General features: G+C 45.2%; 1 protein-coding gene across 9 annotated transcripts; it reads right to left on the bottom strand.

Moving 5' to 3' along the window:
• Positions 1 to 111: 111 nt before the first annotated feature.
• Positions 112 to 23,919, bottom strand: TRAF5 (TNF receptor associated factor 5). 9 transcript variants are annotated; one of them, XM_075147003.1, is made up of 13 exons: positions 23,827 to 23,919; positions 13,648 to 13,792; positions 11,325 to 11,465; positions 10,592 to 10,816; positions 9,376 to 9,433; positions 7,993 to 8,094; positions 7,254 to 7,418; positions 6,870 to 6,947; positions 6,418 to 6,492; positions 6,051 to 6,143; positions 4,918 to 5,058; positions 4,233 to 4,401; positions 112 to 3,720 (listed from the first exon to the last, which is right to left on the bottom strand). In XM_075147003.1, exons 4-13 carry the CDS (start codon positions 10,804 to 10,806, stop codon positions 3,143 to 3,145), a joined length of 1,674 nt encoding a protein of 557 aa, XP_075003104.1. In that variant the 5' UTR covers positions 10,807 to 10,816; positions 11,325 to 11,465; positions 13,648 to 13,792; positions 23,827 to 23,919; the 3' UTR covers positions 112 to 3,142. The 9 variants fall into 9 exon arrangements, with proteins under 9 accessions (XP_075003104.1, XP_075003108.1, XP_075003113.1 ...); XM_075147007.1 differs by having other exon boundaries at positions 13,720 to 13,792; positions 23,827 to 23,892; XM_075147012.1 differs by having other exon boundaries at positions 4,930 to 5,058; positions 23,827 to 23,860.
• Positions 23,920 to 26,793: the final 2,874 nt, after the last annotated feature.

Below are 26,793 nucleotides of genomic sequence, written 5' to 3'. Positions count from 1 at the left end.
TCTTTGGATTGTAAACAAAGTTTTGGGTGCAAATATCCAGTACTCCACACCCTTCTAAAAAGTCTGCTTAAATCCAGCCAAAAGGAATATATGCCACACTCACTCCAGAAGGATGGTAAAATTATTTATTCTTACATTAGTTTACATATACAGTGATGACATTTGGCTAGAAAAATGCCTGTATCTTAGTAAGAGATATTCAAACAACTACAAACTGTCAATAAATACATTAAAAACATACTGTATGCTGATGTAGAAATACCCTAGGCTCTTTTGGTTACTTACCCATTACAATATTATTGAAAAGTTTTTTGGTGTTTTTCATGCAACATCAAAATTTTTCCCGACCATTCATGCTATACAACATTTTTTTCTTTATTAGGAATGGGATGAAATTTAAAATCCTGTTTGTTTACAAGTAGTAAAAATCGCTGAAAATTTTAACATAAAACTCTCAATTGTTGTAATAAAAAGAACCAATTTAAAGAAGGTTGTCTTTAAAAAAATTGATTTTCTCAACTAATTCTTTACAAAATAGGCAGTATTTCAAAAGGGATGTTTCCATCACCCAGGATGAATCATTTGTGCTTCAAAATTTTAAAAGGAATATTCGTGGCAAAAACCTAAGCCCAACTGGTAGGTAGAGGAGAGACTGCGGTATGGACTGGCTAAAACTGAACATGCTTTCAAAATCTGTCCAGGAACACACTAAACACTTATCCACGTCACTATGCCATCACCTACTCTAACAATTAGAAATGGAGTTTTAATAATACTTAGCTCTTTTCATGCTCAAAATTCTTCACAAATATTTAAATAGTCCTAACGCTTCTGCAAGTATTATTATCCCCATTTTACGCTTGGGGTGGTAGAGGCAGAGAGGGCTGGGAATTTGCCAGGATACAGCCCGTATCCTTTCCCTCTTGCCTCCCTCCAAGTTCTTTATCGCTTTCTGTATTTTACACTTAACGTACTGGAGAGTCCCAGGAAACATGGGTGGTACGTTTCCGTCAGTTATTACTGGTTATTATGTAAGTTGTGCCACTTTGAAAGTTACATGACAAATATTGAAGTAATAATCGACATGAAGTCCACATCCGAAGCTCAGGATTGATGTCCTAGAATGCCACACTATTTTGAAACCAAGCTTGCTCTTTCTGTAATAAAGTGTTAAGGACATGAGGCCTAATTCTCTCTGTTGTACAGCCAAAATGACTCTTAAAGCCAGTCATGGCTGTACAAAAGAATAAAACCTGTCCCTCACCATCTGTCACTGGGAACACGGAAAACCCCTACAGTGGCCCGTTACGTCCTGACATCGTACAACAAAAAGGATGTCTAGATCAAAACAAAGATTTCAGATGTGCTAACCCACCATGAGATACAGATAACTAAGGTCTCTTCCCCTCCACCCCCGAATTCAAAAATATTTGTGTCTGAATTACATCCTAGAAACCGTGTGGGAAAGTAAATGTCTAGCAATGAGATTGCAGATAGAAAATACAGTATTTTGCCTTCGTCTTAGTATCAATCCCCAAATAGTATTATTTCAGTTGATATCAACATCCTGCATAGAAAGGGCATTTTTGATTTTGCCACATTTGCCCTCTTGAATTTTCTGCCTTATGCCTTGTAGTCTGTGCCCCGTTTTGATTTTTATCCCGCCTAGTTTACTCTTACTCTAAACTCAGCTTGGTTTCTTGCTGTCTCTTGACAAGCTCCGGGTTTGCTCTGCCAGCGGACTGCAGGAGCAATGGATAACGCTGCGGTGTTTCACTACCTGATCTGTGAGAGATGAGAGACACAAAATTCTGTCACTTGTAATAACAAAATGACTGAGTGTGCAAAATTACATCCCTCTTACAGGCACCCAAAAAGCTTTAAAAAGGCACGTGTATTCTTTGTCACTTGTTCCTCAGTGCCTGGTCTTGGTGGTTTTAGTGCGTCTCCAATAAACCCCATACAATCCACACATCCCCTTGCAGTATGGAAGGAACTTGGAATAAAAATTAAGATCTTCAGATGTACTTCATAGACAGCAGCTGTTACTCAGCGGTTGTCTCGCCCGTTAACAAACACTAGAGCTGCGCTACCTGTGAGAATCGGGTTCTTACAGCAACCTCACTCCCTAATCCATTTTCCCCCTTCTTTCCCAAACATCCAAATTCCTAGCAGAGGGGAACACTGCATGTTACATGGGCTTCTTCCCAAACAGATATCCAAAGCTCTTCCTGCCTTTTGTAGAGCTGGTAAGCCAGAAAACATCTCTTTTGCGCAGATGTGGGAGGCAAAAGTACAGGAGTTTTGCCCCTCTTCTTCCAGCAGCGCAGCCAAGAGCCGTCAGGCTGGCCGAGTACCCCGCTTCTGGCCATGTCCTGAGAGGTGAGTAGCACCCGCAGCTTCTTTTGACTTCAGATGGGGACTGTGGATGTTTACCACCTACGGAAATCAGTCCCAAGGCACTAGGCGGGAACAAAAAGGACAAAACAAAGATGATGTGACCTGGGGGTACTCTATACAGCTGAAATACTAGGCTAGAAAAGTAAGAGGCATTGGCATCTTCCTCTGGGCTTTCTGGAAAAAACAATTAAAACAAACAAAAAAAAAGATGCAAGATCCCAGGCAAATGTTTTCCCTGCCTGACCGAAGCATTCTCCCCACTTCAAAAATCCAGGAGACGGAGGGATCAAGATACGTTGATTCAAATGCGCTAATGTTGAAATGTTTCCATTTCAGACAGGTGAAATGCACTTGCACGCTTGGGCATGCCTTCAGTTCTGTGTGAGGGACGGGAGCCCACGGGCCTGCCTGGGCTCCAGGGGGCTTACTGGAGGAGTTCCATCTCCAAATGCCAGTCTGGTGACGGGAGCCAAGCACTCCCCCAGCCTGGACTGAGCCAAATCTGGATGGAATGCATGTTCGCATCAAACGGGACTTCTAGCTGCCTGTAAAACGCAGTCTTGAAAAAAAGGTTAAAAAAGGAAAGGCTGATGCTTTGGCAATTCATTATCTGTTATGCAGTCCAAAAGCCTCGAAACATTATCCGTAGCTTGACTAGTGGCAATTCACTATTGCATGGCTGGTAGTCACCAAGAAAGCATTTCTTAATGGTTAAAACAGTCACATTGATCGGGTACGCTTTTCACAATTCCTCCAGATCGGTTAAATCCACAACCACTTTCAAAAACAGAGTGTCATCTCTGATGTAGGTGTTCTTTGTGTTCTCCAGGATTGTGTGCGGCACGAAGCGTGGACATCCGGAGGCAATATTCATTTCTCCGTCCGGCCTTTTGAAACTGCTGCTATTGGGGTCAGCTCTAAAGACTTCCACGATGTGATTTTTTTTCCCACTTTGGTCCAAAAGCATAAGTGTGACTTTTTGCTTGAAAGGCCACAGCAGCAGCGAGTCAAACTCCCCTCTCATCACGACGAAGTAGAGAGAGACGTGTGTTCCTTTTCCTGAGCCATCCCCGTTCAGGTAGGCTCTCGCGCATAACCTGTACCCGCAGCGGCTGGTGTAAAAGGGCTGGCTGAATATGGAGAGGACGCGGCCTTCCACCGCTTCTTTTTTCTTCATCTTGTAGTCCGTGATTTTCCAGATTAATTTCCCATTGTAGCACGTGCCTTCCAAAAGCTTAAATCGTTCTTCATTTTTATTGAGCTGTGCTTTGTGAATATTGATCTGGAGATCGTGTTTGCTGGACTGACCTTCCAAAACAACTGGAGGAAAAAAAAAAAAAGAGACATACACTCAGTAAAATAAAACTGTCAGAGCACGGGATACAAAGAGCAACCAGACTGGAGCTGGCAAAACTGAACTACTCCAGCCCGAGTACAGGCTGTTAACTAGTGCTACTACACCTGTTCACTTTTTAAAATTGTAATTGCAGCTGGTAGTTGAATAAGGAAAACCAGTAACCACAAGCCAGATTTAATGCCCGACTATGGATAGGTACCACTGCTTCCATCACAGTGCACCAGCCTGACCAGCCCCAGCTCTCTGGCCCTGCAGTGCCACAGGAATTCGGGAGACATTGTGGAGTTGGGGAAGGCAGGAGGACGCAGCATGCACCACCACGGCTTGGTCTGAGAGAGCGAGAAGAAAGCCTTTTCTGGCTAATAGCTGCAACTGACTGACAGTAGCCTCTATTAAGAGCCTCTACCTAGCCACCAGTAAATCAGCAAAAAACCCACACCCCACGTGCAGAGAAGAAACGAAAGTCCCAACACACCCAAGCGCTGATCATATGTCTCCATCAGGGCAATCTTCTGTTTTACATTTTCAATTGTGTCAAACAGGGGTCGCAAGTCTAATTTGCTTTGTTGCTGGTTTGCCATCTGTATTAGCTGTTTCACTTGCGATTCCAGGCGCGCAGACTTATCCAGGTGACTGGCCAGAGCCTTCCCAGTTCATGCCATTGGAAGAGGGTGGAAGCAGAGGCAAGAGACATTCATAAGATCAGCCATATCATTTGAAATAAGATAAAGAAGTCTTTAGCATGTCAGCAATATCAACTATATGGTGCATTCGAAAGTTCTCTGCTGGCTTAGGAACCTATCCAAACGCTCCTTCACAATTAATTTGGCATTTAGTGACTGAGAAGCCACCCCTTACTCAGGTCCATTTGCACTGCATCACTTCATTCAACTGATTATTCAAATTTACATCTGCATGTTTGCCATGGGGATCTGGCCATGTGGATTTATACAGTGCTTTTTGCCCAGATCAGATATTCAAACTTCTTTATTGGTTAATGAAAAGAAAATACTGTATTGTAAAAAACCAAGAAGGGCTTGTGAAGTGTCTGGGAGACAGTATTTGTTATTGCTCTGCTATTAATAACAACTATTACTGGATAAACACATTTAAGGATACAAGAAAGCAATCGGCCAAAAAAGATAAAATTAATGTCTCACCTGTGTGCTTACCATCAAGTTGCTATTTTTACCAAACAGTTGTGTAAACTGTCTGAATTCTTTCTCACACTTTTTAATGGCCTCTGCTAGCTGCTGGATTTTAATTTCTTTACATTCCAGGCTCTTATACAGGTCAGATATCTACATATGGAAAAAACAGAGTAAAAACGCTAAGGCACACCAAAATATACAACCATCAAATTAAAACCTATGTGACTATATAGGAGAAAGTGGAAAAGTTTACAATGCAAAGCCTCTAACTTAGCTAGATATAGCACTACTTAATTCACAGTTCATGGATAAGCACTGGCAAGTACTGAACATAAGGTAGTCATATTCTCTAGTAAATCTGTGTGGCAACAGGTGCAAAGAGACACATATCTCTCATACCCATCATGATGATCCATTCGGCTCTATAGGGGGATAATACATACTTACATGCACACAAGTGCATGTGTGTTTCTGTGTGTATGTATATAGGTTTTTTTTTTCCCTCTACTGAGGTCTAACCAGTAAAAGAGATGAGTCAGTGAGGCATACTAACTCCAAAACCAAGTTGTAGCACTTTGGGGCACTTATTTTTATCATAAACAAGCAGAAGAGTAAGTCAACCATCGGTTTGGAAGCATTCACCTTAGCAGGACTGGGCATACGCCCAGTGTCACCTGCTGGGAGCCGCAGAAATGATCATGAGTGGAAAAGTGCTTGCAGCTGGCTCTGCACCACTCTGTGCTGCCTCTACAGAGGGGGTGACTCGGGCATCTAAAGGCTCCTTTTCAGAGCAATCTGACCGGCCACTGAAACTTTAAAATCTCCAAGCTTTAAGTTTTAAAACTTTAAATCTTCAAACCTCATATCCACTGTAAACAGAGACCAAAAGCAAATGAGGTAAGCGATGGCAACGAGCCTCCCACCGTGCTTGCTGGAGAATATACATGCCTGAGCACAGAGAGGTTTCCATCTAATTGACTGACTTCACTAGAAGAGCTTATTCTGACTTCTGAGGTGTGCAAAGACCATAAAAACAGTCTTTTAAAATGTAGCTGAGCTAAATCAGGCAACAAATGCAGAATGTCCTATCATCCTCCAACCAGCCAAGGACCGCTGAAGAGTGCTTGTTAAATAAAACTTACCTGTTCTTCCAACTGGGAGTTCTTGTCTAAAATCTGCAGCATGTGTTCCCTCAGGGCGCCGTTTTCATGTTCGGCAAGTTTCCCTCTTTTAACCTTAGTGAGGTAGAGGGGGAAGTGAAAGAATAAAATAATAAGATACGCAGATTTTTTAAGTTGTTAGTAAAAAATGTATTGATGCAAGCATTTAAAATGTCTCCTCTGGGCTTTGAAAGTGAGGGAATGGCAGTCCTGATTCCCTAGTAGAGCATCTTAGCCAATACTAGAAATGGTTGTGAAAGAACAAAAATTGGTTATTTTGATTAATTACTCTGATTGGTTTGGGAGACAAATCCCAGTCCCAGTACAAACAAGATCTATAAAACAGTACCTTTACAAGACAGCCGTACTGCTTATACGGGCAGTCCACTTCTGCCTCAGGACACACAGCGTGGTGCTTTTCAATCTGCATATATTAACAAAGAAACTTGTAATGAAATAAATACTAAGTAACTTGCAGCACTGATAAAATCTGAATCCCTGCATAAAGGGTGAATAAAGGCCAATGTCATGACACCACTGATCACATAAAGAGGAAAATGAGTATTCAGAGTCAATAAGCGAGCCAGATATTCTCCTGATACTGCAAAATGCCAATGCTTTGCAGTGACCGAATACCTCACTTGTAAGATGGGACACATATCCTTTTAGGACCAAACAAAGAAAATACTTAGAGCAATGAATTTTTATTGGCACGGGCCAATGTGGTCTGCAATGCAACTTTCAGTTTTCATAAACGTGTGTGATCTGATTAATCACAGTATATGAAAAAAGTAATAGTACCTCCTTTTTCAGAATTATTTGTGAACAGTTTTGGAGACAAGGCACAGGATAATCAGGACAGTCATTTTTCTCATGATTCTGGGGAAAAAGAAACAAAACAAGGCAATGGTTTGCATTTTTGTAAAGTAGTATACACCGAGGAAGCTGTGCAAAAAGCAATCCCAAACATAAATGTGCAAGCCCCATTTCACATTGTTGTTCATAAGAGAGCAACGGTAATTGGTATTATTTAGAGCACATTTATCATACTTTCTCCTTCAACTACTCAGCCAAATTTTGTTTCAGGAGTTGTTAAGCCCCATTGCAATGCTGGAAACTTTTCACTCAGCAACATTAAGAGGAAACGTGTGCTATGGATTCCCAGGGAATGCTTTATAATCTTACCTTTATGTTAATTAACACCACATATTTATTACAGTACTGACACATTTCTTCTCGAAATTTACAGTGCCGGCTCAAATGCTCTTTCAAGTCTTTCCGAAGAATTTGATCACAACATCCATCATTAATGCATTGCACACTTTCAAACAAGCACTGCTGAAGATGCTCCTGCAACACACAACAGCAAATTAAACCCCAAAGTGCTTCATTGCATCTCCAATTTCCCAACAGACCCACAGAAACATTCCACAGTTTGGTAACAAACAAAACTCCAAATACTTTTTCCTCCATAAACTTTCTCCTTTTCCAACCTCAAAACTAAAGTGAATGTGAAAATTTGTAGAGTCCTTTGCATGATTTCCATTTTTCATTCAATTGATATACTGAAAAAAGGCCCAAATGGCCAGTACGTCTTGGCAAGTTTTCTTGAGTCAGTCATCACGTGGCACCTAAGCATACAGAAGGTATGTACAGATGCTGTGGATGTACTAAAGCTACATAAAGCAAATGGTTTTTATTAAACAAATAACCCAAGGCAAAGCTGGAACAGGCTAACAGCCGTAAGATCTTGAGCTTAACATTTGTTACTTACAGTATATAGCTAAGTCATAATCTTTGTACTTAAACCACATTGCTATGATAACTCTGAAGTCTGAAGACAATCACTGGACTTTAGCTTATCATAAATATACAGAGTTCGCATGAAAATCAAAGGCTTCAAAATTTGATCAAGCAAACTAACCTGATATCGTCCCAGAATTATTTTTGAATTGCAGGCAGGAATGTTTTTGCAGAACACATGCAAGTTGAGAACTTCTCTTTTACAGCAGTTGTCTTTGAATACCTGTAAAGGAAGCAAACCAGCCTTCATATGCAGTCATATAGGATGTTATAAAGAATATAAAAAAGCAAAACATCACAACAAATCTTTTAAGCACACAAGTCTAGACTCCATAATTGCGAGCATGATTCTTGATAATTCATATTGAAAATGCATACTAAAAATATAAATTAAAACATATATGAATTTTCTAATAAGCATAGGGTTTTTTCCCCATATAGTTATTCCACAGATGCTGATCCATCCCACAGCCAGCAGGATTAGTAGCTCAGGAGCTATAAAACCGCTGCCAGAGCCTGCCTCTATCTAGAAGAAAGCAGCTGGAGCTAAGGGGCCCCAAAGGCCAAACCAGCTCTGTGCACGCTCCTCCGATGTTCAAGCAGGGCAGCGTGCCTTTGGGATGGAGACGATGCTGAGATATCCCTTCTATAGACTCTGAGAAACAGCACTGTTCCCAGGTGTCTATGCAGAGGCAAACTAAGCCCCCAGAGCAAACTTTCAGTCTTATTTATGGATCTTCCTGTAAAGAGCATTATAAAACTGCTCACTGTTGCACTACTGCCATCAAAATTTGCACAAAGTAGAAGACAGCGAATGAAAAACATAAATCACGTGGACAGTCTGATTACAATTTCCTATCAGGAGTAGGAGAGAGAGGGAGGAAACTTTTGATTTCACTAGAAAATTCATTCTGGCAGGACCACGTATGTAGCATACTTTCAAGCCTTGGCATATAAATAAGGACAAATGAATCCATTACAAAAAAAAAATCAGTAGCTTGCAAAATGAGAAGCATGAACTTATCTTTTCCTCTAGAAAGTTACCCAAAAGTAAATTAAGTCTGCAGGGTTAATGAGATATAATGGAAATAGTTAAGGCAGCAAATTATAACCAAGTGAAAACAAAGACAATGAAATAAACAAGATGACCCAGCAAGATGGGGCATTAAAAAGGCAAGTCAATAAACTCTCCACTGAAAAAGACATCTGATGACTAGGGAAGATTTAAAACTTTGTGAAACTCTTCGACACTTTACTGGAAATACAGAAGACTAAAATGAAGTAACTTCAGAACACGAGGTATAAAATAAAGCTTCAGCTATACACCCATACTTCCTTTCTGGGAGAGCATCACTGAATGTACCGCTTCCCTTAGCGTCATTTCAGAGACAAAAACTGCTCTGCCCTTGAGGACTAACAGACTAAGAGCCACCTTGTTTGTTCTCAGCTGTCTTGCCTTTTCCATGCAGATGTTGTCTGCTGAAGTAAAACTACAGCCACTTACCTCATGCATTTTTATTGTTTCTTTGTCGACAGGACAGGTGGGTACTGCATTCAACTCTCTAGATCAAAAGAAGAGTCATGTTAACCCACAGAAAATTTGAATTATTTTACGGAACTGGGCTATGCTAGAATCTGACTCTGGCAGAATTCAGTACTAGATACCATAAAAACCAAAAAAGTGCTTCGAAAACACTTTTGTCTGGCAACTACACAGCCAAATTCTGCCCATAGCTCTAAGAGGGCATTAAGCTGCAACAGTGAATATGTAACAGAAAGCAGAGTTTGTCCTACGAGTGTTAATAAGATGGTTTTTAATTAAGAGGACTTTGTCACACTCTGGCCATCTGCTGCTCGCAAATGTCATATCTGAAAAGATCCCATCGCGTGCATTAAACCCAGCCTTTGCCTAGCGCAAGCAGCACGCTCCTTGCTACACCAGTAAAAGAAGATCTAATGGCTCCTTCTTAAAAGGCTTCCAGAAGTCCTACAGTAAGGGACGGGAAAACACTTATCGAGGCAGTGCAAAAGGGAGGCAACCCAGCCAGAGAAAGCAGCAAACGTGAAGCATCTAAAATTCATAAAAGGTAAATGGCGACATCCATCCACATAAACAGGCTCCTCTGCAGCCTTCCTGGGCCAAATCCTGCCCTCGGGTACACCAAACAGTACGCAATGTATTCCCAGACAGGTCTGCGGGGTAAACTCATTTGTACCTGCAGATAAATCCCAAGCAGATGGATGCCAGCAGCCTTGTGATCAGACTGCAGTATCAGGTAATACTAACATCAGTTTTATAACTCCACTAAAATCAAAGAAATTATACAGAAGCAAATGAAAACAGCTTAATCTAACCACCAGTGCCAATACCATGAGACAAATGCAACAAATTCATCTGAGCAGCACAATGCTAGACAGACAGACCGAAACAGCATCTCACGCCGGAGTGCGTAAGCTTACATCAACAATTTCTTTATGCTGACTTCCCTGCAGTTACCAAAGTATTCCTCGCCAGCGCCAGCTAAGGTCTTCAAAGACACCTTTAAAACACCGAGCACGCAGTCATTGAGTTCAACAGAGTCTTTCCATTGACTCCTTCAGCGTTTTATCAGTATCGGTACTATCATTGTGGCACTCACTGCTGATTTATAGAAGGCGCTGACTTCTTTTGAGGAAGGGGAGTACGGGGACTTGCGGATGCAGGAGGAGTTTGTACTGACCTCAGAGAAAGAATGCACTGCTGGCAAAATCGGTGCCCGCATCCCGTCTGGTGGGGATTGTGAAGGACGAGGTGGCAGTAGGCGCACTTGTACCGGTCTTCTAAGGTTTCAACAAACTTGTAGTCGGCGTCAGGCTCAAAGTCCAGGGAGACGGCGCTGACAGAGTTCTGGCGCGTGAAGATGCCCGAGAGAGCAGCGGGTTCGTCACAGGCCATGGGAGCTGCACTGGGAACCAGACACAGGGAGAATCCCTTCAAATATTCACCAGCAGCCACGCCGCCTCGGCTACTGCTTGCAGCAGGCTGCCGCTGGCGGGAGGGTTGGCATCTGCAACAGGATGCGACAGATTTCAGAGGGAAACGCGGCGCCAACTATGGGAGAACAACAAAATGCTCAGATAACCACAAAACGATGGTTACATGACAAGCATCAAAGCGCACTTCTTTGGAAAAGAGTTTCACTATCTGAAAATCATTCTGCAGAATAGAGATTTGTATGTTTTTTAAAATTTTCTTGCAGCAGCTCCTAGTCTCAAAAAAATTACAAGAGTCACAGACACGGCTGGGGAAAGCAGAGGCCAAGTCTTGGCCCTGATGTCTGCCAGGAAAGTCTACACTTAATGTAGAGCCCACCCACATGACTTCACGAGTTCTTTGCACCGGTTCAAGCAGGAGACAGCTTTGTGGTTCGCAGCAAGGAGCACACCAAAAAAAAGACAGCAAGGGGATTTTACCTTCAGTTACAGGAGTCAAAGCCTCTTAACTTGACATCTTTCTTTTTCCCGTTGATCAGTCACTTAAAGCAGTAAACTCTAATCCTATTATTTCAAAGTTTTACTTAATTACGTGCAAGTTCTTGGCGATATTAATCCTGCCTGAAAGAAGGGTGGAAAAAAAAGAAAGAAAAGCAAGATTGCAATCAGAAGCATGACGTAAGTTTTTCTCTCAACCTACCAAAGCTCATACAGCACAGGAATGCAATGCTGATTTTCTAATAGGAAAAAACAGCAACATTTGTTTCCAGCCCAAAGGCACAAACCTTGAGATTTGCCACCGGTCCCTCAATCTTGCAGTATTTTTTTTGCAAGTAGCTCAAGACCTAGAGCCACTCTGGTTTTCATTTCTTGCGGCTTTGCATTCAGAAGACATTTTTTCCTTACAGGATGTGTACAAAAGCACAACGCACCTGAGCTCTCAGATCATTTCACAAGGGAAGCGCTCAATTTTATAGCTGTGCTGCATTATTTCTCCTCTGTATGCATCACCGCCCTGTCAGTCACTCAAGTCACTCTTACCGGCATCAGCACCGCTCTGAGAGCTCAGACTCAGCTCTTGTAAGGTCACCGAGGGTATCTGCTGCTTTCGTAGGGAAGCAGAGCCGACACACATCACCATTAATGACCTTACAGCTGGCATGAAACTGTATGCCAAGTACTGATATACTGTCCTACCTCCCTGCTGCAATGGATTCCTGGCCCAGGAAGCAGCGATTAGTACTGTGCTACGCACAGCTCAGGCACTGCACAGACCACCTTAGGCTTCAGAAAGCAACATCCATTTTCCTTTCTACTTTAATATCCCACACTGGGCAAGGAAATCCTGCGGACAGATTAAGCACCTGATTCAAAAACAAGCCAAAGCACTTAACCAATGAAAATGTATTTCACAGCAAACATTTACGTGCTCCTGTAACTCAGCACCCTTGTTCATGGTTGTACACCGTATTTACCTGCCCAGCTTGTGAGAGCCTCCCTGCCCTACACCAAGCTAAATGTCAGACTTACTCCAGCACAACTGATCATCTAACGTCAGTAACCCACAGGAATACGAGCCCTAATCATACTCCAAGCATCAAAACTTCTTATTCCAATTGGAGTTTGCAAATTACCCTGTTTGGTCCCTCCAAATGAACAGCCTTCTGCTTCAATCCAGAGATGATTGCCCATGACACTCCTTTCATTTTTAAACAGCTGACCTTTTCTCCTCTCCAGTTCTCTGACGCTTAATAAGGAGCAATTCTATTTTCCTCATGTCAACCAGAGATGCCAAAATGCTGCCCAAGGGATCACCAGCCTCGTGCCTGGGCTGCCTTGGTAGCAGACGCCAGCAGCAGAGCATGCCTGCCGCTTCAAAGATGCAGAGCTGTCACTGTCAGCTTCCACAGCACAGACTATCTACCGGACAAATTTCCTACAAACTCATTCTGCCGTTAGCCGGTGAGAACCCTGAAAGACGTTTCCTTCCTCTCCCTTATTAGTGCTCTCTCCCATTTACATGGCGTCCAATTTCCTGAGTCCTATTACACTGCAGGACTTACATCATCTGATGGTACGGTTTAGCAAGTTAATGCTGCACTGTGTAAGAACACATTAAAAAAAATCCATGTTTTACCCATTTTGCCTTTAAGGGTCTACCTTAACTCCAGAAGTACTTCCAGCTGGGGTGAACAATGTTACAGATGTTTTAGGCAACAAAGTTATGGCATGCATTAAGAAGAACACAGTGGCCAGCCCAAAATCCCATCCAGAAACTCCTTCAGAGCTCTCGCTGCTCATTAAATCAACCACATTCATTCCCATCTCTTTCTGCAAGGAGCACTCTGCTGTAGTACAACGCCTTCCAACTCTTGCTGAAATGAGAGCCTTTATCTCCTTAAACACCTTCACGACGCCCCCAACCCAGATCCCATTCCTAAAACTGGAGACTCTCGGCATCTCCGTGGAAGCGCCTCCTCCGCCTCAGCCTCGCTCAGGAGCGTGCCGCACAGCTGAGGGCACCTCAGGGCACAGGAAAGAGCACTTCAGGCGAAAGGCGAGCCTGCCTTCTGCTCAGAGGGCAGAACGGAAACCTCCGGGCGCCCAGACCACCGCCGCTGCCAGCCTTGCAGGAGGTTTGCTGCTGCGGGGTTTGCAGGTGTTTTGCTGGCGGCCACGGGCTGCCCCGGGAGAGGGCCAGCGGATGGCAATGCTTCACCCGAGCTGGAGAGGTGCCCGTGTGAATCAGCTGGGGAGACGGGCTCAGAGGAGCCGAGAAACGGCAGTCCTGTGCCAGACCTACCGCCGGCCAGTGCTCGGCAGGATGGGATCCAAACCATCGCAGGCGGCACGTAATTCCCGTCCCAGTGCTCACCGGTGACTCAGGGCGGATTGCAGAAGCTCTTCTTCCACTTCTGGCTCCAGCGCCCGCGCCCGTGCTCTCTGAACTGAAACCAAAGGGAAACTGTCAGGGGAAAAAGTGCTTTTTTGTGACGGCGAGAGCACGCCAATGGTTAACTGAATCAATTTCCTGCTTACACTAATGCCTGGCCCACGCAGGAGACAAGGTACGCTTTCACTTCTGCCTGTTCACAGCTAAGAGCAATGGGAAGGCGTCCTTTCTTTGCGTACACTGCGATTTTTCAGCACGTGTGTGAACTGTAATGCTGTTTCAAAATATTAGAGAGCGGCAGACTCAGGCTGCATAACGATGCTCTTGTGGCAGATGCACAACACACGCGGCAAAGGGATTTTCATTGCAACTCCACTACAACAGCACAAAAAAACCCCCAAACAATCTACGAACACTGAAAATCTACATGTCAAAAAAACGGATTTCCGTATACTGAAATGAACAGAATGAATTCTGACCGCACATAGAAAAGCAGTTTGAATCACTAGAACCTAAGCCCAAGCCCTACAAGCAGCTACCAAAGAGTGGGAGCTCAAGGGCAGTGCAGTACAAAGAGCTCCCAGCTGCACCTTCCTACCATTTCAGCATCCCAGCCCTGCCTGCACCCACGGCAGCACATGCAAAACGCTTCTGGAACAACTCTTTATATAACTGTGTTGTATGCAGATGCTTTAACCTCACTGGAAATAATGCAAAGGGGAGAATTTTCATAACAAAAACCCACTTACTTAAATGAGGGCTATCCTGTTTTAACTACCAGCACACCAAACTGAGCCCAAACGTTTTCCATTAAAATGCTCCACACTTAGTATAACTTACTATTCAGAAACTGAGTAAGAGACGAGGAGAACATGATAATAAGGAGAAGAATCAGCATGGGCATGACTTACTATAATATAGAAATTACATCAACGTTTCTAAAGCCACGTTAAAAGAGTTCCCCGCCAGCAGCGCTGCTGCCTATCTACGCCACCAGCAGTCAGAATGGAGAGAAGCGGTGTGCAATGCTGGTAACACGTTGAACTACTGTGGACAGGTTAACTTTTTTTAGCCATGAAAACGTACTTACTGCACACGGAGAAAACCATCCCCATAATGTGGTTGTTCTTTTTTAAGAGAATATCTTTTTCCTGTTTTCTCCCACGCAAAGCCAAGCCCCCCCGAAAGGTCAGCAGATTACCCCATGAGCTATGAGGGCACCACTACAGCAGGCTGCGGCACCAAAACCCCCAGGTCGGCAGACCCGAGGCACAGGCACTGAACGCCACCATGACTTTTGGACTGAGAAGGGCAAATACGTGAGTTGTTATCCCAGATTTGGTCATCATGCATGGACAAGACGACAGGATCCTTAGTCCGGCTGCCCAGAGAGCACGGCTTCTGTCAGGATCACTGTGTGAGGGGAGGGCGACGCAGAGCTACCTTCCAGGATTGGGGTATTGCTCAGTAAAAAGCCCTGTGATTGCTTCCCTACTTATCACGCTTCCATGAAATACATATACCAGGGCATAGAAAAAAAGTAATACACCTATATTCCTATACACCTGGCTCTAGTTCAGCTCTATTGCTTTGCCCTAAGGCACTTGGCAGGGACAAGTCTTAGAAGATGCCCTGTCCCTCCCTCTGAAAATGATCTACCTTTTATGGTACATCAGAACTGGAAGACTGTTGTAGTCACAGTGGGGAAAGTTTTGTCAAACTTAGCAGTCTAAGATCAATTCACTTCACTGGGAGCTGACAGGCAGAAATATAATGGAGGGGAACACACCTTGCATTAAAATTACCCTCTCCAAGCTGCCTTATAAACTAGGTAGATTAGCTGCCTCCGGTATTTTTTAATGAAAATAACAAAGTTATATTATTTACTACTAATATAAGGTCCTCCACATAAACACTGCATTTTGGGGACAAGAAATACATGCCCCAACTCTTAACATATGGAGCAGAACAGGTAACAGAGTCTGCTAAAGAATGACTAAAAATATCTATACACTTTGAAATACATATATAAGATATAGCAGATTATATGGAGTCATGTGAAAACAGCAGATGATGACATCTGACATCAATGAGGGATCATCCTTGTCCCTTCCAACCCAGGAAGAGTTACAACATTTTGACTGCTGACAATGAAATGGGCTTAGAGTCCCCATGGGGGAGAAGGACCCGGACTGAATCACTTGTGCCCCCAGCCCAGAGGTTGTGGAGGGAAAGGATCCCCTATTGCACCAACACAGACCCACCACTGATACTCAGGGCTCGCTCTTACTTCACCTGGCAGCAATTCAGCCTCGGGAGCTGTTCTGCTGTTGTCCTACTCGCTTAAAAACTGCGATGCAGTGACCAGCTGGTACCCGGGAGAGAATATTTCTAAGAGCAATAATTTCCTATTGGATATGTGCCTAAGGCCCTACAGGGGATGTTGCTGCAGAAGGCAGCAGAACAAATTTTTCTTTTCTATATAGACAATATTATCCAATTCTAATTCCAGTACTACCTTATTCTCAAAGCATAGTAAAACCTCACTAAGCAAGCATCAATTTGCTAATCTCCATAGGCAAATTTTCACTAAGCAGAGTAAGACGGTAGGGTTTCCTTTGCATAGAGTTACAGTCAAGCATTACAATAAATCCCCATGAGACTGGACTTCATTGGTTTTTTTAAAGCATAGATTACAACACAGATAGCATTTAAAAAAAAATTTTAAAAATACACTCTTAAAACTAATGAAGTGTGTCTGGTGCTGAAGTAGCTTTGATTTTATGGACAACTTGCTTATTTGCTACATCTGCTATTTTCCCTGGATCTCTTAATCATTAATTAATTAATTTTGTACTATCAAGAGATCTCTCTACATCTAATCAACACAATATTATTACAGTAATACAGAAAATTTTTGTCTTAAAATAATCTCATTCCCAGCTGGAAAATAATTTTGTTCCCATCACGTCTGTGCCAATACCTGGATGTGTTACCGCATTCCCGAGCACCAACAGAAATTTTGGTAAGAAGGCACCACCACTCACCCTTATGACACCCTGGCACCGCTTTGCTGATTCAAGGGGTGAACTCGGTTCCTGAGATGTTTCGGGGTCTGCAGCCTTCCCCCAAGGCAGCCCCGCGCTGCTCACACCCCCGTGTGCCACGGCTCACGCCTGAAGAGCCCTTCAGAGATGAGAGAGAATTCTAGCAACGCTAGGCTCCTGCCGGCATTAACAAGACACGTTTTGGTAAAGCCGTATCTGAAAACTGTAGCTGGTCCTCAATGAGGAGAAAATGAGCGAGAGAGAGAGTGCGCCAGCGTAAACTTTGTGGTTAAAACAACAGTACGAGCATTTTAAAACAGCAAGGGAGTGGAAATCCCCCAGCGTAGCTTTGAAAAGATCACGTCTAAAAAGGTTTTAAAAGCGTTAGGACAAAAGGCAAGCCATTGAAAAGTATTTTCCCTTACTGCATTGTTGTAGGGACTGCAGATTTTACCAGCTGGAGCAACACAAGGTTACCAAGAACTTTTCTCGTAGCTTTTGTCTGAGATAGAGAAGAGTTTTCACCGTTCACAAAAGTGGTGAGTGATGTGACCAAAGGAAAAAACACATGGGCAGCAGGAAACACACAAGGACGTAAGGAAAACCCAGGTCCAACCCTGCAAATCCCTCCACAGTAGCCCTGGCGAGCCCGGGCGGACCCACTCGTTGCAGGAAGCGAAGGGATGGCTCACGGAGGAAACGGCACCGGCTCGGTCACAGAGTGACTACATCAACTCACGCTACCGCCTGCATGGGCATTTCGCATTTAAACCAGAACTCTCCAACTGAGATAAAATCCATTTTAAGAAAATAAATGTTTCTATTTGGGTTTGTAATAATTCAAGTGGCCATAAACCCTAATGATTTTGTAGCCTGAATTTAACTGTGCACCCAGGACTCCTGGCAGCCTTCATCTCCACTGGCTGCGCGTGAGTCAGCCTCCTTCCCCAGAGCAAAGCACGCTGCCCTTACGGCAGTGCCACCGGCTCCATCTCTAACCCCACTCTTTCCTTATTCTCCTCTGCCCCCTCCCCTGGCTTTCTAGTCTCTCTTCTTTTTTCCCCTCCCCTAAAGTAAGGTATCTTTTTTTTTCATAAAAGCAATAATTTTTAGGTCTCCTGTTACTTAAAATACTAGTTTTCCAAAGAAAGCTTCTACTCTCTCTTGTAGTAAATGCAACACATGCCCTCTTTAGCCTTTTCCCTTTAACTGAGCTTGCTCCCAGAGCATTTCTAACCTATTTCAATTTCCATCTCCCCTCCCAGGAGGCATCTCAACCTACTGCACGTTTTCCTGAACCTTCCCTGAAGCTCTGGAACAGACAAGTCATCGCTGAAGTCAGTGGCAAAGGGAAAGGCATTGATTCAAAGGCATGCTGCTTCTTTATGGGATTAATCAAATTGATCCAAGTTGTATTTCTAGACACAGCCTAAACTCACTTCTACAGTCAAGCTTTTTAAACCAGAAGATACTCTTTCGTCCTTGCCATGAACTCATGTCCTCAGGGTGCATCCTGGTCAAGCTGTTGACCATACGCAACCTCTGCACAGGTTGACATCAGAACAGCAAAACAGCTTGTACGTGGGCTTTCCTTGAATGTGGCAGCTCTGGAGGAAGGACGGATCCGGCCGGTTTCGCTGGGAGGAGGCAGCGCTGCAGAAAGCGCAGTGCTCTGCGAGCACAGCTCCAGGAAGCACCATCTGCTTCTGGGAAGCTTTGGGGAAAACCCCAAATGGAGAAGTTGAGTAGGAGCAGGATCTTAATTTTAAACAATTTTACTCTGCAGATGAGTAGAGAGCAATAGGCCGGTGTTATTTTTCATGGGCAGCCCTCCATCTCCTCCAGCGCCAACTGCAGTGCTGAAACCCTGACCAAGTTTCAAGCAGGCTCAAGGGGATGAAGGTGAGTGAAAGACAGACAGCAACAGCATTTAGAAAACAGAATGAAGGAAAAGAAGGAGAGATACAAGAACAACATAAAGAAACAAAAGTTACTGAAAAGAGGTAACAATAAGGGACGAAGAGCAAGACAACTAACGGGTTTTACTTTTTTTTCTTTTTATGTATTGGAGCCAAACTGAAATCCTCACTTTTCCTAACAAATAATGGGCCATTAGACATTTTGCAGAACTAGGTCTTTGGGGCTTTAAAGTTTACGTCTCCTTCCCTGCCCCAAGGGGACACACTATCCAGGACTTCAGTTGCTTTGACCATTCAGTTGGTTTGGCCATGAATACCTACTCAAGGCGTAAGAGAGTCTTGGTTTTAATTTTCCACGCCCCTGACCCTTTGACTTAGTCTTAATGAAGAACTTAATCATCAACTCAATGGTTTTTCATCCAAATTACTAGGATGAACTCAAATTTTGCTAAGGATGGCCACCCCCTTCTTCTGACGTGTTCCCTTGTTCCAGGGGTAAATGATTCCCCCTGCTGCGGCCTCAGAAATTCATGAGTTCAGCGGATCTTGCTCTAACGCACACATGCATTTGATGACATACGGACACACATTTTTCTAGTCACAGTCCTCACTAAAAAGGTAACTGCTAACGTCAAAACCCAAATGCTATCGGGGACCCCATGAACTTGCTGTTGGGAAAGCAGTGACAGCAAAGACTGTCACCATTTTCTTTTCCTAAAAAAACAGGGGAAAGGATGTGTTCTTAAGCAGCCCTTCCCATGAGATCAAACAGGACAGGCTGGAGATTTTTGGAGGCGCGAACTGGGAGCAGTGCTTTCACGCAGCCCCTTCTCTAATCTTTCCACTGCGATCTGCAGTGGAAAGCTGCGCTGCCGCCCATCTGCGCACGCTGCTGCAGCCAGGCAGGAGCGCAGCTGCCGCAGCCAGGCAGAAGCGCAGCTGCACAGCCAGCCCTGCCACTGCTGCGGGCCTGGGCGAGTGCCGGGAGCAAGGCGCAGGGACCTGCCGTGAGGGGTGGAAGGCAGAACCGCCCCTTTTGGCATCAGGCGAGATGCCGAGTAAGAAGGATGCTAAACACGCTGCGGGCAGCATCCAACCCCGCTCTCGCTGTTGGCACCAGTTTTAGCTTTACTGCTCCCAGCAGTGAATGACGTCGCTGTTTTTAGTGACCTCAAGGTGCATCTCAGGCATCATCAAGGTCCACATTCATAATTCCTCAGTAAAAATCTGCCGTGACACAAGGTTTAATGTCAATAACAGCAAGACAGACAAATGGACAAGTTTTTTTTTCTTTATAGATAGTGCCCAGTAGCCTTCCGTAATATCTTTCATTGAATATGTGATCTGGCAACGGTTTGTACCTGCTGTCTCTAAGGCAATATTAAGAAATGAAACCCTTGATTTTTGTTTCTTTTACAGTTAGTGAGGGCCACATTCCAGTTTCAAGTGCATGGATATAGCAGACGGGACTGAAAACCATATGACTTAGCACAGGTCTGATCACTGCATGTCTCACAGCGACTACTTCGGGAAAAACTGCTTTGCAGATTGTTCCTCTCCTTGAGGTTTGGTTTGTCACTAGGTGGCTTTGCGTAACAATAAAAATAAAAAATAACTTTTACATTTCAATATTATCTTCTGCAAAATAAGCACACAGCAGAAGTGTTACCCCTAGAGAATCCCTGTATGCAAATGTCAGTATATGGCACACAAAAATTTGCTTTACCAGTGTCGTCCCCGCCCCAAGACAAACCTGCTTAACTATAGAGCACTCTGGGCAGTCCCATATCAAAACCACTGTGGTTTAGGGCGCAGACAGTTTCTCACACACTTGTTTATTTGTTGCAAGACCGAGCTGGGGAGACTATGGAAATTTTTGCAACATTTTTATTAACAATATGCGTGACTCAAGCTTCCTCACCTTCCCGAGCCCAGCCACACACGGGGGTAAAGAGGTTAGATTCTTTCCTGGGCTGAAGGAGGAGGATGGAACAACTGCACATTGCAGCCCAAACGGGTACAGATAAGGGACTGACGACTAACAGTGTGAATATTAACTCTTCACAGTCATTTGCCAAGAAACTTGGACAGAAAAGGACCAGAAAGCAAAAGAAGAGGTTCTGAAATCCTCACCGCAACTCAGGGCCCAGACCCAAGGGCGCGCTGGCCCAAAGGGATCCCAGCCAGCCCGCTGGGGTCCTGCAGCAGCACCCTCGGGTTGGCATGCTGCTCCGGGCAGGCCGCTAACTGCTGCTCAGAACAGCGCGTCTGTGAGAGGAAAGAAACTACCCACATCACTGCAGCCACCACCGTCTCAAGAAGATCAGGAGCCCAAGAAACGTTACAACTCATACAGACTCCCTGGAGGGCCAGAGAGAGGAATGCTCTCTCATAGTCAGCTATTTATTGATGATAACTAACACCTATTTATGTAAAATCAAAGGGTCAGACAAAGAATTGAAGAAGATAAAGGGCTGTATGTTAGCTTAAAGATAGGACACAAATAAAGCCCAGGAGATCAAGCACCCTACAAGTCTGCAGCTGCCCACTGAAGGGATGTGGCAAAGTGACCCAAACAATACGTGGCACAAAACAAAGAGCTCCTGACCTGGCCCGTAGCTTTGACGGCTGCTTAAAAACTATGCTCCTGCCTCAGGGAGACGGATTAGGGAGCCTGTGGGGTGAAAAAGAGCTGTCTGGTTTCTGCTTTTTGCACTCATTTGAAATTCCTTTTGTTAAAGTCTCCAACAGCAGCTTTCTAGCTTTAAAATCTTGTCCCCTCCTGGATGTCATTCCTCATTCTCTCTAAACTCCACAATTACTCCCGTGCCCTCCGCAGTTTCTGTGAGCGCCACAAGCTTTTCTTTCTTCCTTCCTGATGTTACTCTGAATCTTATCTTTCAGCAGCTTACACTTCTGCAGCCAAAGTTTCCTGCCAGCTACTGACAGATGTGCCCTACTGCCGCAGACCCTTTTCCTGCAGACGCTGAATTGTCAGCCTCTCCTCCACTATCCAGGCTGGGGATGACTACCAGCTCAGAGGTAGCCCGCTGCCCCCAGCCTTCCCCAACAGGCCTTCTTCTGCACGGTCCCTCAGTATCTAAACCTGACACAGCCAGCCTGTATTCCACTTAGGTCCATAACTTTCATCTCCCTCTCTTGGGCTTAAAGCATTTAGATCTTCACAATGTCTCACCAACTCCTTCTGCTTCAGATCGCCATATGATACGGTATTTCTTGTCCACTTACACAAATAAAACTCTTGCCCATCATCACCATCCTCCTCCAGTTTTCCAAACACTCAGTTCTCTTGAAATGCAATCTTCTACTTATTTATCCACTCAGGATGCTGCTGCAGGGATCATTTTTCGAAGCCACAGCTATAACCACATCACCTCTCTGTCTATCCCTCCACTTCCCCACTGCACCAAAACCTCTTGACTTTCAAAGCCTGTTCTAGTTTCCCTCCACTTGCCCTTGCATCAACTCCGGTGGTTTAAAAGGGCTGGTTTCATCTCGTGATGATACCAGGCTCCACTGCCTACTTGTTATGTATTTGAGCAAGTATGTACTGTGAGGGCAGATTTTTTGGAGCGATATTAGCAGGCTATTCTACTTCAAATCTCTTCTGTAAGATTTCCTTTGCCAAGCAGCTGGGAACAACTGGCTTCTGATAAGCTGTTACCACCGACTATCACACTGGTCCGGAGGGTCCCGCTATCTCCTATTGCTCTTGCACGCAGGCGTGTCCCTCCCTCCTGACTTGAACTCTAAACCCCCTTCAGCCAAGGACTGTGGGTTTGCCCTCTGGTTGCAAAGCTCCTGGCACACCAGGGTCCTCACCCACGGCAAACACTGCTCCACATGACAGAAATAAAAAAGATAATCAAGGCTAACAGCAAAGGAAGTTACTCTGGGAGGTTGGATCAAAAGCAACAATGCAAGGCAGTCCTCAGATGAAACAAGATGAAGCGCAACGCTAACCAGGCTGGTATTTCTGCATGAGAGCATCCCAGAGCGCCTCAATTTTATGTTCCTCATTAAACCTACATGCTCTGTGTAGCATCAGGGGCGGTTTAAAAATTCGGCCATGTTACTGCTGCCAGCCTGGAGACATGCCTGACCTGAATATACCCAGCTTTTCTTAGCACATCGTTGCACTCCTTCAGCCATCCTGTATTTACAAAACGGAAGTTACGAGGAAAGTTGCTCTTGGCTGGCACCAGGAAGGCGCAGCCAAGCTAACAATAGGCAAAGCAAGTCAAGAAGTGCAAGAATAGGAGCTCTCAATTTTTCCTTGTAAATCTTAAGAGTGTTGAAAGTATTTGGTCAAAGCCCACTGCCTCAGTACGCTCCCAGAGGGCAGTTAACCAGGGAAAGTCAGAGGACTGGCTGGGCCTCGCCGCACACAGGCAGAGGGGAAATTCCCTCCCCCCAGCAGAATTCAATTGACACCAGCGGGGATACTCCTGACGGTTCCCTGCAATTCAAAAAGATCAGAGCCGCTGCAAAGGCATTCATCCGTGCAGTCCCTGCTTCTTTGTTTCCTTCTCAGCCTCCAAAATTTCGGCTCTGCCAGCCTCCGAGGCACGCACCAGGCCTACGCTTCCCTGCAGCATCGCCGGGGGAAGGCGGCGTCGGTGCATCTGTTCGTGGAAGGAGAGCGGAGCCCAGGCTGCCAGCCCACACCCGCGCACGCCAGGCAGGGGCTGGGCTCAGCCCTGTAGACCGGAGGAAACCTCCAGCGCCATGAGAGAGGGGCTCTTCCACGCCGACGCAAAACTCCTGGGTGCCCTAAGTTCAGGTTTTTCTACACGGGCCTCCTTTTTAAGCGAAAAAGCGCCGCAAAAAGAAAAGCGCCGGGCAGACTTCCCCTCTGCATCCAAGGGGCAGGACGGAAGCCTTCAGAGAGGGTGTCACCCGCCGCCCCGGGCCTCCCGCCAACCGCCCCCCACGAACCCCACCCGGGGCCGGGCCCGGCCAGCGCCGCCCGCGGGCCCCGCGCAGCCCCGGCCCCGCTCCCCGGCACGGCCCCGGCCCCGGCCCCGGCGTGACCCCGCACCCGCTGCACCGCCCGGCCGGGCCCGGTGCCTGCCGCCCGCACAGCCGCCCCCCCGCCGCACCTGCGCCGGCGCTCGCTGCCCTCCGTGCGGGGCCGTGGCGGGGCCGCGGTGGCCGCCGCCGCCGGCGGGGCGCGGGAGGTGCGGGGCCGCCCCTGGCTGCGCGGGGCGCGGCTCCGTGCGCCGCGGCGGCGGCGGCGGCGGGGCGGGGGGCGCGGCGAGGAAGCGCTAGTGCCGCCGCCCCTGCCTGCCGCCGCTGCCGCCGGCGGGAGCCGCTTTCGGTTTCATGGCAACCCCCGGGCGGGGAGAGCCCGGCGGCAGCGCGGCCCCGCCTGCAGGGCCGGGGGACAGCACCGCGCCGCTCCGGACGCCGCCGGTGCTCCCGGACTAGAAGGGAGGCGGCGGTGCTCCCCCTGCCACCTCAGAAACGGCAACGGCGCTTTGCCGTAATCTAAGGCATTAGCTCCGGGCCCCCGTGGCTGGGGAAGGCGCCCCGGCAGCCCCTCCGCCTGCCCGGAGCTCGCCGCAGGGCTCTGCAGCCTCCTGAGCGCCCTGGAAGGTTTGATAAAGCTGGGACGAAAGTCCTCCGCGGGTACGGAGTTAGTTTTCCAGTACGGGCTAATGAGAGTCCACGGCGAAGAGCACCGCCGCGTTGGTAAGGATTGCCAGACTTTATCCACTCCTCCTCTGAGCAACACACCCTACTTGCATCTCTCCCTGCCTGGAGCACAGTTACTCTTTTTTATTATTTACATCTATGGTACAGAAACAGCAAAACAAAACCCATGCTAAATACGCAAAGAACACAGACATTAGCTATTACCATATGCTAATTACTTGTATTGTATTGCTAATTACTCAAGACATACCAAAGGATTTTTTACAAACGCGGACAACGCAGCCATCCTCCAGCCAACAGTACCGATGCAATTGTTTTACCGCTCGCTCCCCACCACCTACTGCTGCACTTTGCTCTGCCTTTCACATTAAACCACGTCTCGGAAAACCAGTCTCTAAGGAAAATACCGTGCACGCACATGCACAAAAGCACTAAGGCTGACGAAGAAGAAACAATCGGAAAAAGAGACAATTGGGCTGTGTTATCTGGATTGTCTTAAGATGACCTCTAAAAATAATAGTAATAGAATGGTTTCAGAAAGATTCATCTTTTGCTAAAATGACTCAGACTTGCCCCTCCCAAGGGTGTCAGTCCATATTGCATTAAGATTCCAGGAGTCCAGCAAAGGTGTAGAAGCTATTACTAAAAGAGAGACCTTTTAAAACACTCCCTCTTGCAAAAATTGAGGACTTCTTTTCTTAGCTTTTAGGAATATCCTGATTAGTCTGGGTACTACTTGTCTAGGAAGTTCACAGGAACATCAGTCAGAACAACAGGCATTATGTTTCTGCAAGTAAATATTTATAAATGTAAATAAATAAATAGTTTCTTTGGAGATGGGATGGGGTTCCTAAGACGGGCATTTGCTGCACTCATGATCCTCCTTCTACTGCAGAACATTGTAATGCCCCAGAACAGAGCTTCGTGGTGACAAAGATCCGTCAAAAGGATCATCAAATATCAGCGTGCAGGCATTACTTTTAAAATCACAAGTCTCAAGATTCAGTGAGCACAACAGGGGGCCTGGTTTGCATTAAGACAAAGTCAGACCCCCGAAGCAGCAGTAGCGATCACAACCCCAGAATCTCAGTGCTTCCTTTTGTGCCAGTCCAAGGGAAAACTTCCAAGTCAATAACAGCAATGAGGATTTATTTTGCCGCTGTATTATTTCAGTGTACAAAACTACACTGAAAAAGAGCTTTAAGATGAAAGAATAATTGAGGCAACTGAAAAGTAGCAGCCTTCACTCGTGGCGAAGCATTTTTTTTTCTAAAGTTCTACTTCAGTATCAATTTTAAGGATGTCTGTTATAAAAAAATGGGCCAGTTGCTTATTAAATAGTCCAGATACTGTTGCCTGTATATTTTGCCTCTCCTCCCTCCCTGACTATAGATTTTTGATGCCTAATTCATCAGTAACAGACTATAAGTGGTGTTAAAGAATTTATGTTTGCCTTTTATATCTCACATACAACTTCCTGTGATCTTAAAGCAGATGTCTGCCGCGACAGTGCCTGCTTTTAACTCGCTCAGAGAAAGGCAAACTCTGAGGTTTAGCTATTTCAACCTCAGGAAAAGCTGGAGGTTCACCACATTTATTAGAACTACTGTATTCAGCACAATTTACAGTGCACCATTTTGCACTGGAGCTGTGACAGCTGCTAACTCCTCTACTGCTTCCTTTGCATTTTAAAACGCACCTCTAAGCAAACAATTTCAAGATGTTTGTCTTTGCCCTGGCTTTGCTTTTGCCCAACAACCACATTTCTGCCTAGCACCAGCTGTAACTTCAGTCTATTCCTTTCTTTTGCTAGCAAGAGGCACAACAACATAGTTCTAGTAACCTTCATCGTAAACTCTTCCCTAAACTCCGCAATTCCGCTCTCTTCATACACAAACTGCCACATATATAAGCTACTGGTTCGTGTTCTGTTTTCTATGAACTGTGAAGTTTCCAGAATAAACATTGTATGATTTAAGAAAAATCCCAACAATACAAAGATGAACAAAAACCTAAGGACAGAGGTAACTATAATTCCTTTTGCTCACGATCAACTGTAAGACAAATTAAACTGCTTTACTATGATGTGCAATATTTAGTGATTGTTTTATTAATGCAGAAATACCTGCTTAGCTTCATACCCATTCTGATTTAAAGTGCAACAATTAAATCTGATAGTTCTTGTACATCCATATTTTGCAAGTGTTGTTCCTAGAAGACACATCGTTCAGATTATGCCTTGCATTTGTAAAATCTGTCATTTTTTAGTACCGTTTTGCTTTATTAACTAAAATAAACTGTACAAAAAGCTGTAGAGTTACATTAGCTTTGAACAATGTAGGATACACGTTCTCTGCCAAACTTTAGTGTGCAAACATTTTACATTTTTTAAAGTGACAAAATTAAGCCAA

This window comes from Calonectris borealis, chromosome 3 (assembly GCF_964195595.1).
Source record: "Calonectris borealis chromosome 3, bCalBor7.hap1.2, whole genome shotgun sequence".
NCBI lineage: Eukaryota > Metazoa > Chordata > Aves > Procellariiformes > Procellariidae > Calonectris > Calonectris borealis.
The sequence above is the reverse complement of the archived record's forward strand: the minus strand, read 5'-3'. Positions and strand labels throughout refer to the sequence as shown.